The sequence below is a fragment of the Candoia aspera genome, chromosome 2, assembly GCF_035149785.1.
Source record: "Candoia aspera isolate rCanAsp1 chromosome 2, rCanAsp1.hap2, whole genome shotgun sequence".
NCBI classification, from domain to species: domain Eukaryota; kingdom Metazoa; phylum Chordata; class Lepidosauria; order Squamata; family Boidae; genus Candoia; species Candoia aspera.
Genome location: NC_086154.1, coordinates 99,530,091 through 99,541,950, shown reverse-complemented (window position 1 = coordinate 99,541,950; position 11,860 = coordinate 99,530,091). Strand labels below are relative to the sequence as shown.

The window sequence follows — 11,860 nt, the reverse complement described above, 5'->3', positions numbered from 1 at the left end:
CACTGATTATTATTTTCTTTTTCATAGTTGCAAACTTTGATCCAAGTACGTTCAGTTTAATGAGATGTGAATTCTGTGGAGCTGGCTTTGACACACGTGCAGGGTTGTCCAGCCATGCCAGGGCCCACCTGCGGGATTTTGGCATCACTAACTGGGAGCTTACCATTTCACCAATTAACATCTTGAAGGAGCTACTAGCCAATTCATCTGAACCCCCTGTGTTGCAGTCTGTGATGGAAACAGAGTGCTCATCCCCAAATCAAGAAAGAGAGATGCTTGGGTTTGGGCCTTGCAAAATCACAGCCCCCATATCTGAATACAGCATTTCACAATCAACTTTTTCCCCATTCCCTTCTTCCTGGGGAGATGAGACCATGCAGTCCTTCAGACATGGTAAGCAGCTTTTAAACTGTACGTGTATCCAGGAAATAATGCCAATATAATTTAAATGTTCTACCTTCTCTATTCTCCTTGATAACAGCATGTCATAAATGGTGGCATTCACTGAAAACATACAGATAAGCTGAAGTACAATGGGTTTTAGAGGCCCAGTGAGGGAAGCCATAGAAAGCTGAATTATAACTGGGAGCATCTGTTTTCATTAATACAACCTGATTTTGTATGTGTCCCACAGGAGGGAACAAAATGTATGTCATGATGTCATGATCTTATATATTTGCATTACCACATTGCACACAAAGTATTGCAAAATGTGGAGCTTACATTGTGACATCACAAAATATTAGTTCATTATAGAGGCTTGTGCCTAATTTTCCTCTTCTCTGCAGCATCTCATTATAGGTGGGTTCATTCCTGCCTTAGCCTGTATCCTGCTTTAGAGTTAGAGTTTTGAAGAAAAAAAGAACAGAGATTTGTTTTAAAAAGTGTGAGCAGCAAAGGGAAAGAAATGAAAGTTAGAAGAGAAAAATGGAAGAAAGGGAGAAATATAATGATAAAAATTGTGAAGAAGAGAGGAATAGTACAGAAAGAATTGAGCTTTAGGAAAAAAATGTTTAAAAGTACATGGGTGCTTAGAGATGAGGTGCTTGCAACAGGAGGAACTAAAGTCTTCCTTTTTCCCTTTTGTAACATTTTTTTTTGATAAGCGAAGAGAATGAAGAAATGGAAGGAAAGCACAAATATGAATTTTGTTTCTTTTTCCTGGTTTTAATCTCCCTTATTCCATGAAAATGTTTTCAATAAAATACTTCAGAAGTATGACACAATGGACAAAAATCTAAGAACTTAACATAGGTAAGATTTATACTATAATATGCTGGTCTGAAACATATTTCATCAGAACTGACCAAAAGATATTGCACTACGAGAGAAAGGAGAGAGATAATTTTTTTAAAAAGCAAAATAGATAAATGTAATTCAGTACAATGACTGAGGCAAACAATACAACATTTCATACTACAAATAGCAAGATACCAATCTTCTAATGAACGTTTCTTATTTTCAAATTACATTTTCATCATTTACCCAAATAATTTGGATATCTAGGCTGTATAAAAGCTGGCCCTGATGGTTTGATGAAGAGGGTATAAAATAAATTACACCCTCCTCATATGTATTTCTATATGTAGACTCAGTCCCCACCTCCAATTTTAATTACAAACCTCATTTTTCCAGTAATCACTTCCTTTATAAATCTCTAATTCTTGACATACTGTATTTTATAATTCTGTATTTTCTGCATTTTGGGTGAAGTGAAGAGACTTCCACATGAAGTTTTCATTGTGCAATCATCCCTTCTCATGGAGTTTTATATATGTGCTTCCAGACATTGCTCTTTAATTTGCAACACACTTGTGCTTTCCTTTCACTTCTTTGTTCTTTTTGCTTTCTGAAAATAAAACCTGTTAAGAAGGTGAAAAGTTAAGTACTGACACTACTCCATAATTGAACTTCAAAAATTATTAAGTGTACAGAATTGCTTACAGACTAATGAAACAGATTTTCAGTTTCCACTATATTCCCAAAACATGATTTTATATTGCACAGATTCACACTCAGAAAACATACTGGTTTGTATACATGTTAAAGGAATATACACATATGTTTATATACATAACTGAGATAGCATGGACAGAATTTTTGCTTCTTCTCTAACAATGTAAGAACTTCAGGACCTTCAGTGAAAATAAATGGAGATTCAGGATTGACAGAAGATAACACTTTTTCACACAGCACATAGTTCAAGTGTGGAATTCAATGCCGGCACTTGTGGTAATGGTAGCCAGTTTTGATGGTTTTATGCCTTAAATTACTTAAATACTGGTTACTAGGAAATGACAATAGAAGGGACTATAGTCCTCTAGTCCAGGCTTGTGAGTTTCCCACATACATACATACATACATACATACATATCCAGCATGTGATAAAGAATCCTGGACTAGATGGGCCTGTGGACTAATCCAGCAGGATTATTCTTCTTTTACCAGCTGTATTAATCTGTTGATTGGAAAATTATGGGTAGTTTGACAGAGAGAAAACATAATAAGTTGCTAATTCCGAATTGGTAATTTTACTAATGGGCAAGTTGAACAACTCTGAAGCAGCTTATGGTATTTCGCGTGTATTTCTGGTTCCTTTTTAAAGCTTTTATCTTCTGTATCTTTTTACTTCTTCATATATTGAAATGTAAAACTGAAAATTAGCTATTGTTAAAGACATTGTGAAATTAACGTATAGAGCTCATCCACACAGCAACAGAAATGTGCTTTTATCCTATCCTTGAAAGGGGAGGAAAGCATGCCAGTAGAAAACCACTGATCCCCCAGCCTACCTTTTACCACACCTCAACCATGCAGGTTACCTTCAGGACAGCAATTGCTTCTTCAGAACCAGCTGGCCCAGCCATAGGATGCAGTAAGAAGAAAGAAGATGGGGTCTGAGAGAGGCATCTGCCCTCCCTTCCCAGTAAAAGAATCCACAGTGAAGCATGATTGCCTCAGCACTTCCCTCTGCCCTTCCCTTCCTCTAGCACTGACAGTGCAAGACAAGCCACCTCCTCTGCTGAGGGCCTCAGTCAGGCATTTTTTTGGCCCAGGATGCGTGAATGGCTAAACACTATGCTCATCAGAGGGAGAGCAGCCAATCATCTTGTGCCTGAGAGGTCCAGCCTCCAGGTCACTAAAGAGATTGCTCTGCTCTCTCTTTTGACTTGGGGTGAAATAATGGTAGGGTGATAAAGAGGCTCAACTTTTCTCAGCCTGGCCTCTGATGCAATCAAGGACAAGGGGAAAAACTCAGCTAGAATTCAGCCTTTCCCCTTATTAGGTGCTACCAGATAGCCTCCCTCTCCTGAATAATAAATAAAAGCCTGGCCCAGCCAGCCTCCCTCCCTCCTTCCCTCCCTTTTGTTACAAAGGCCTCACATTTAAAATCTGATTAATGGAATTTCCATTCTGAGAATCAAGGGCTCAAGAAAGTGGCTGCAGCAGGCTTTCTTCTCACTGAAGAAATGGCAACTGGCTGCAAGTTTGCAAAAACTGGTGAGTGACATATTTCCTAGGAGCATTCTTTGTGGTGGTGGTAGGCATCCATGTGGTCCTGTGGAACTTTTGCTTTGGGTATCAGTGGGAATATTGAACTCCTGGTTGACCTGTGGTTGGTCTTCTATGAGTATGAAATTGTCATGACCAAATCACACACACACACACAAAAGAAGAGCCAATGAGGTGTCCACTCCTTCTGGCAGCCATAGCAAAACTGGCCATGGAGGCGCAGGATGCAATGTCCAGCACAGGGGGCAGTCCTGCAGCAGGCCAGTTGGAGCCCGCAGATTGCCAGCCTCCAAAGACACTCCTGAATGCAACTAAGAATGTCTGAATGTGAGGTCTTCTGCTGCAATAGCTGGGAAAACACTACTTCCCAGAATCTCTTGGGCCTGCTGAAGTCTGCCTCAGCAGCAGATTGCCTATAAGATGGAGGCTGCATTATGAGGACATAATTGAGAAACAAGTCAGGCACCTTTGTGCAGCAGCAAGCAAGCAAGCTGTGTGGATGAGCCCGTAAAGGGCTTCAGGTTTTATTTAAGTATCCTGTAGTGTACAATGAAGTAAATGTACAGTAAGACATAATTTAGTGCACATTATACTTACGTATGTGGCTCATTGCCTTTGGCCCAGTGAGATGTTTCAATATTTTGCTAAAGGATTAATTTATTGCTTCATAGTATGTTTAACTTCTTTTAATTTATTGCTTCATAGTATGTTTAACTCCTCTTCCAAGTGACTTCTATGCAGTTGATTGTACCTTAAATGGCTTTACTTCAGAATCAGCAAGGAAGTCCTCACAGCTCATGCACTGGGCCAGTATTAAATCCTTTACAATCACATGGTGACATACACATTAGCAACAGAAAAGAACCCAGATTGCAGATAACCATCTCTTCTGTGTAATTTATGCCTATCAGGAGAAGTACCAGTACAATTCACTTTAAATGTCATACTGTAAATATGTTGGCATGAGTTCTTTGGTGGAATGCACTATACCGAGTGTGAGAGATGCTTAATGGCAGATTCAAAAAGAATTTTGTATTGCAAACTACAGAATCAGTCTATGATTGGGTCATTGAATGAACTGTAGATACATGGCACATTACCATTGCTAAAATTCACCAATCCTGGCTCTGTGGGTTGCCTGAGAGGACATTGTATAGGAAGAATAGGTAAGCACCTCCAACTTTTTAGAAAAGAATTGAATAAGCTTTTGAGGGCTGGCAGCACATTAAAAAAAAAACACAGTTTGCTGGCCTAAAGTCATTGGGATAAAGTCACACCACGTTTTTTCCCTCTCATTTTGTTGTATTAGAATTTTAAAAAAAATCTAAAATAGGTATATTTTGCCTCAAATTTGGAAAATTATACTATTATTATTTGTTGGCCTGCTGTTAGAAGTAAGAAAGCATGGGGAAAAAATTGAAAATTGGGGGGAGGGAATTGATGTCCATAAAAACAGGTCAGAAAAATATTCATATGTCTGACCTTTATTCCAAAATAATTTCTAAAACTATGTAATTAAAAAAATATTTTATATAAGATTATTTACATGGCAATATTTGATTAACTCTTGCACTTATTTACTTATTCACAATGTATATCCCAGATTTTCATTCTTTTAATAGTCCCAAATGGGAGCATTACAGTTCCAATGCAAACTACACAGGACATTGATATGCAATGTTTTTCCTCTGATGCCTCTGTTGTGGGGCTTGTTTTCTCCTCTTGACTTTTGATCTAGAGGCTGAGGGATCTGTTGCTCTCCCCCACTCAGCCTCAGAACACTGAGAATGAAGTAAACATTGACAGCAGAATTCACATATTTATATTTCTAGAGGATACTAACAAAATAAATATCATCTATATTTCAAATGTTAAGATTCCTGTTTGCTGATGAACTTTAGCAGTGTGAATTTGGGATGCTGTAGGAAATGCATATAGGCCACATATTGCCTACTTCTGCTTTAGAAGAGAAAAGTACAAATGTGATGAAGGCATCTATTTGTAAATTGACCAATACGACATGCTCACTATATGGAAAGTGATAAAGCAAGGATGCCTGTAACTAGCTTGAGATTATTGCTGGCAAAATGCAATTTAAAGAGATGGTGATGGGAGCTTCTCATTCTGTGCAAAGGGTCTGCAAGCCCTAGTACTAAAAGTCAAAGAGCACAGTGAAAAAACAGGACTAAAATTAAATATAAAGAAGACCAAACTAATGACAACAGGTAGAACAGCCAACCTTGAACTGACAATGAAGATATTGAAGTGGTGGATAGCTTCTGCCTTTTAGGATCAACCATCAACAGTAAAGGAACAAGCAGGCAAGAAATACACCGCAGATGGTATGAAAAGTTGTCAAAAATGTATAAGGGGGTACCAGATGTTTGTTGGAAATGCTCCCAAGGTGAAGGAACCTTTTACCATCTTTGGTGGACCTGTGCGAAGGCTAAGAAATATTGGAGCAAATATATACTATAATTCAAAAGACCCTTAAAGTGAAAATACAATTAAAACTAGAACTGTTTCTTTTGGGCTTGATAGATTAACAACTTGAAAGAAAATATGGGACTTTGCTTTTATATATGGTAACAGCTGCAAGACTTCTTTATGCAAAAAGATGAAAAATGCACAAATTCCAGCAATGGAAGAATGGATGATGAAGTTAATGGAGTTGGCACAGATGGCAAAATGATAGCATTGATAAGAGAAAATACAGTGATTGGCTTTGTTTCTACATGGAAACCACTTTTGGAATATTTGCTTGTAACTAAAAACAATGAAGTTTTGATTTTGGGTTTTGACAATTAAATTGTTATTGTTTTATAGAAATAATGTTAGTTAAGGTTTAATTAAAGGTAAGAGATTAATTTAATATAATATGCATTTATATCTATGTTGGAGAAGGTCGGAAGTCACCTTTCTCTTATTTTTTCTGGCTATTTCTAGTACTTTTTAGTTTTTCTTTTTTCTTTCAATTCCATATTCCAGCTTTTCTGTTCTTTGTATTTTAACTGTATTTTGAAATTCTAATGTAGTTTTTATAAAAATAAAAATCGAGAAATACGCTGCAGACTAGCACTCGGTACAGCAGCCAAGAAGGCCTTGGAAAAGATATTCAGATGCCATGATGTGTCTATGCCTACAAAGATCAGAATTGTGCAAGCCATAGAATTCCCTGTGACACTCTATGGAAGCAAAAGTTGGACTTTTGCTTCCATAGAGAAAAAGAAGCAGGATACGAAGAGTATTGACAACTTTGAACTTTGGTGTTGGAGAAGACTTCTGAGAATACCATGGACAGCCAAGAAAACAAACCAATGGATCATCGAAGAAATCAACCCAGAGTTCTCACTTGAGGCACAAATGGCCAGGCTCAAATTATTCTAGTTTGGACACATTATGCCAAGACCCACTCTCTGGAAAAGGCTCTAATGCTGGGAAAGGTGGAAGGAAAGAGAAGAAGGGGATGACCAGGAGCAAGGTGGCTGGTCTTAGTTACAGTGGCGATGAGTGCACCATTGGGAGATTTGAAAGAAGAGGTTAGGGATAGATCGTCATGGAGAAGATCTGTCTATGTGGTTGCTAGGAATTGAAAACAACTTGATAGCACATAATCAAATGAAAACTGGTTTCAATTATTCTTCCAAATAATTGAAGAATTCTGTTGCTTTTCTAATGCATTTACGTTAACAATAAGATGAACAAACCATTTAATGCAGTCTAGATTTGTTCAGAATAGAAACAGAGCCACCAGGCTGGCATAATTTTCCACTTTTAATATATAGGAAAAGCTGGAGAACTGAAAAACTATGAAATATGAGAGGGACTAATCAGTGCAGTTAACAGTTTTTATTAACTGGGGGAAGAAGTATTGAAGAATGTAGAAGTCAACATCACAACGATAAAGTAAAGAAAAATAACCCCAATGGCTGCAGTTTCTGCTGTTCTCTGTGATGGAAAGCACATGTAGAATATTTAACTCTTCAAAATACAATCTTGCTCAATATTCACTTGCAAAAATTCTCAGTGAAGGAAAATGTAGCCTGACACATCTGGAAGGCATAAGAGTTAATCTGACTTGAGTCATATGTACAAACAATATGAGCATGTCTATTCCTGCATTGCAGTAAATTCTGTTTTGTTAAATATCTCACTAACAACATATATTCTCTATATAAAAAAGAAACTGAAAGCATAAATAAAGGAGGAATAAAACAGCCGGCTTTTTTAGAGACAAAAAAAGCAAGATCTTCAGAGGATTAAAGTACATCTACTTTCTTTATTAATTGGGGTTGAGATGAAAAAAGTAAAAAAAGAATCTGAAGCTCACCCAAAGTTTTAAGAAGATAAAATTTTATGAGATTGTGAAGAACTCCAAAAAGTCCTCTCCAAACTGTATACATGAAAGTGGCAGTCTGAATCCACGTAAGCCACTAGCCAAGTGACTTGTATTGGGAGTTAAAATACACTCTCAGAATATGGTGATGATGTACCAAGGAAGCACGGAGAGTCAGCTTTCAAGTGAGAAAAAAAATGCAACAGTTAAAGGGCATGATGCAACATTAAGGGAAATATTTAACATTTTTTAAAAGCATACTTAAACGTTACTGTAAATAGTATGCCCGTTTTTAGTTGGAGAACTCCTAAAGCATATTTTTAGTGTAAAGAATAGTAAAGAAAAACAATTTATGCCTTTTTGATATAGGAGGAAGCTTAATAGGCTTGCAAAATTACAGCATAGAAAACAGAAATTCCAGATGATGAGGTGGAAAATTGAACATAAAAATCTTGCTGGGTTAGATTACGGGACTACTTAATTCTTTATTCTGTTTTCTACTAGTATTTGGAAACTAGTATTTGGAAATATGCTCTCTTTAGTACTGGAAGCAACATACAATCATTTTAAGTAGTACCATTGTCAATTTTATCCCCTGGGAGAAGGTTAGGCATCCTGCAGCCACCAGACCTTTTTTTTTTTTTTGGTTGATCTTAGAACCCCATCTAATTGCATCACTGAATTTTGTTGGAATAATTGACAACACTGGTAACCAAGTTTTCTGCCATTTTGAAATAGGAGATGCATGAAAATTGGCATTTAAGTCCTAAAAAAGAACTAATGCAGTTTTTTTAAAAGAAAAGAATAAACCTGTATCACCTTTTAAGGCCAGGTCACAAAGAGTTGCTCTATTTGTTTACCACTGACAAACAGTTTCTAATTTATTTGATTTCTATAGATGCCCAGAGTCACTTGCTGAGATGGGCGGCTATAGAAATCAAATAAATAAATAAAATAATATATAGCCTAGAATTCTACTGTAAGTAAACATATCTGAATTCACACCTTCTGCACTAGAATAATTTTTGAACCTGCTATAAGAGATGAAAGAGGGTAAGAACTGATATAAGCAGCTGATACCACACCTAGCCCTTTAGCTGGCATTCTGTACCCCAAACCTCAGATTACTGCAAGCTGCTTGGAGCAGGTTGAACAACAGTAAGCAATCCCTTTTTTAAAAAACAACCTTATCAAATATTAGTTATACAGATGCATTGAGCTGTTGTCACTCTGCCTTTTCTCCCATTCTTTCTCAGAATGCCTCACTTAAAATGTGTCATGACCATATGTATGTTCTGTCCCCATATAAGAAGGGAGGAAAATAATGATATGATTGATGATATGTTCTTATCTTATGTTAAGCTAGAGCAAGAGTAGGTAATTTTTTTAAGCTAGTGGTGACATTTGGAACGTTGACAGTATGTTATCATTCCCATAAAATGATTAGTTTGGAAGATCACAAATATTGTAGCTGCCATGGAAAACATGGCTAGTCAATAATACATTCATATATCAGAAAATAAATGTGTAAGGTTGCACTTTTCTACCTCCTCTTTTACCCCAGGATACTCTTCTAGCCCAATGTATCTTTGTCTTTTTTTTCTGCCTAAGCGGGCCCATTTTCTAACGAAGTCCTGGACTTCAGTTTAGTTTAGAAAATACCATTTGTATTTTCTAAGGAAGTCAAGGGATCCAAATACCGCCGAGCATATTTTTTAAAGTAAAGATGTTTCTGAGGCTGTTATTTGCTTTTCAATATGCCATGTTTCATTAATTCATTTTTAAAAACGTAAGCTCAAGGGAGGCAGGGAATGTGCTGGACACCAAGGGGACATTAATGTCTGTAAACATCATGTGACCCTGCCCTTGAGCTAGAAACATTGGGGAAGATAGACAAAACATGTAGAAAAGCAGCAACTTTCTCTCTCATAAATTGTTCTGAATTTCTACCTCAGAAACAAGCAGTACATCTAATCGAAATTGAAAAAATACCACTTTTAGGAACTTGGTCGTCCAGGGACCAAATACACAGGACTTTCCAAGTACTTCTATTTTCAATAGTTCAAACTGTTGTAGAAGTAGTATAACCTTGAAAAATATGAACAATGTAATGCAAGAGACTTCAGCAAAGGATCGTTACCTTGTCGTGGTGCTGGAGCTTGAGCACCTCAGTGATGCCATGAGCTAAACCATGAAGGGCCACCCAAGACGGGAAGGTCATGACAGAGAGGTCAGACTAAATGCGATCCCTGGGGAAGGTAATGGCAACCCACCCCAGTATTCTTGCCATGAAAACTAAATGGATCAGTACAACCAGAGATATGTCGGTATACCATTGGAAGATGAGACCCCCAGGTCGGAAGATGGTCAAAATGCTACTGGGGAGGAACAGAGGATGAGTTCAACTAGCCCCAGACGTGATGACGCAGCTAGCTCAAAGCCAAAAGGATGGCTAGCGGCCGACGGTGCTGGTGGTGAACGGCGAATCCGATGTTCTAAGGATCAACACACCATTGGAACCTGGAATGTAACATCTATGAGCCAGGGCAAATTGGATGTGGTTATTGGCGAGATGTCAAGATTAAAGATAGACATTTTGGGCGTCAGTGAACTGAAATGGACTGGAATGGGCCACTTCACATCAAATGACCACCAGATCTACTACTGTGGACAAGAGGACCACAGAAGAAATGGAGTAGCCTTCATAATTAATAGTAAAGTGGCTAAAGCAGTGCTCGGATACAATCCAAAAAACGATAGAATGATCTCAATTCGAATTCAGGGCAAGCCATCTAACATCACAGTGATCCAAATATACGCCCCAACCATAAATGCTGAAGAAGCTGAAGTAGAGCAGTTCTATGAGGATCTGCAGCCCCTACTGGACAACACGCCTAAAAGAGATGTTATTTTCATCACAGGAGACTGGAATGCTAAGGTGGGCAGTCAAATGACACCTGGAATTACAGGTAAGCATGGCCTGGGAGAACAAAACGAAACAGGACATCGGCTGATAGAATTTTGTCAAGACAATTCACTCTGCATAACAAACACTCTCTTCCAACAACCTAAGAGACGGCTTTATACATGGACTTCACCAGATGGACAACACCGAAATCAGATTGACTACATCCTTTGCAGCCAAAGGTGGCGGACATCTATACAGTCGGTAAAAACAAGACCTGGAGCTGACTGTAGTTCCAATCACGAACTTCTTCTTGCACAATTTAGGATCAGACTAAAGAGATTAGGGAAGACCCACAGATCAGCTAGATATGAGCTCACTAATACTCCTAAGGAATATGCAGTGGAGGTAAAGAATAGATTTAAGGGACTGGACTTAGTAGATAGGGTCCCGGAAGAACTCTGGACAGAAGTTTGCAACATTGTTCAGGAGGCAGCAACAAAATACATCCCAAAGCAAGAGAAAACCAAGAAGGCAAAATGGCTGTCTGCTGAGACACTAGAAGTAGCCCAAGAAAGAAGGAAAGCAAAAGGCAACAGCGATAGGGGGAGATATGCCCAATTAAATGCAAAATTCCAGAGGTTAGCCAGAAGAGATAAGGAATTATTTTTAAACAAGCAATGCACGGAAGTGGAAGAAGACAATAGAATAGGAAGGACAAGAGACCTCTTCCAGAAAATTAGAAACATTGGAGGTAAATTCCAGGCCAAAATGGGTATGATCAAAAACAAAGATGTCAAGGACCTAACAGAAGAAGAAGAGATCAAGAAAAGGTGGCAAGAATATACAGAAGACCTGTTGTCAGGGCCAGCCTCGCTCCGAATAAGACACGGACTCACTTAATAGGGATTAAGGATTTCCGATTTATTGAAACGGTGCTGACAGAAAGAAAAACGGGAATGGAGGCATGGTGGCATGGTGCCCTGTTTATACCCTCTTGCCGGACCCCGTGCTCCTCCACCCTCCATTGTCCCCATTCCTCTGACCGGCGGGCGATTTAGGTGTTGATGTGATTTGTGATGGGTGTCTGGGCGTTTTCCCGGCTG

General features: G+C 38.3%; 1 protein-coding gene across 6 annotated transcripts in view; it reads left to right on the top strand.

Moving 5' to 3' along the window:
- WIZ (WIZ zinc finger) overlaps positions 1-11,860 on the top strand; it is an 87,181-nt gene that overhangs the window by 45,931 nt on the left and 29,390 nt on the right. For all 6 annotated transcript variants that reach the window (XM_063292565.1, XM_063292564.1, XM_063292568.1 and 3 more), the window contains exon 5: positions 28-393. In XM_063292565.1, coding sequence (XP_063148635.1) covers positions 28-393 — 366 coding nt within the window. The remainder of the gene's footprint in view (positions 1-27; positions 394-11,860) is intronic.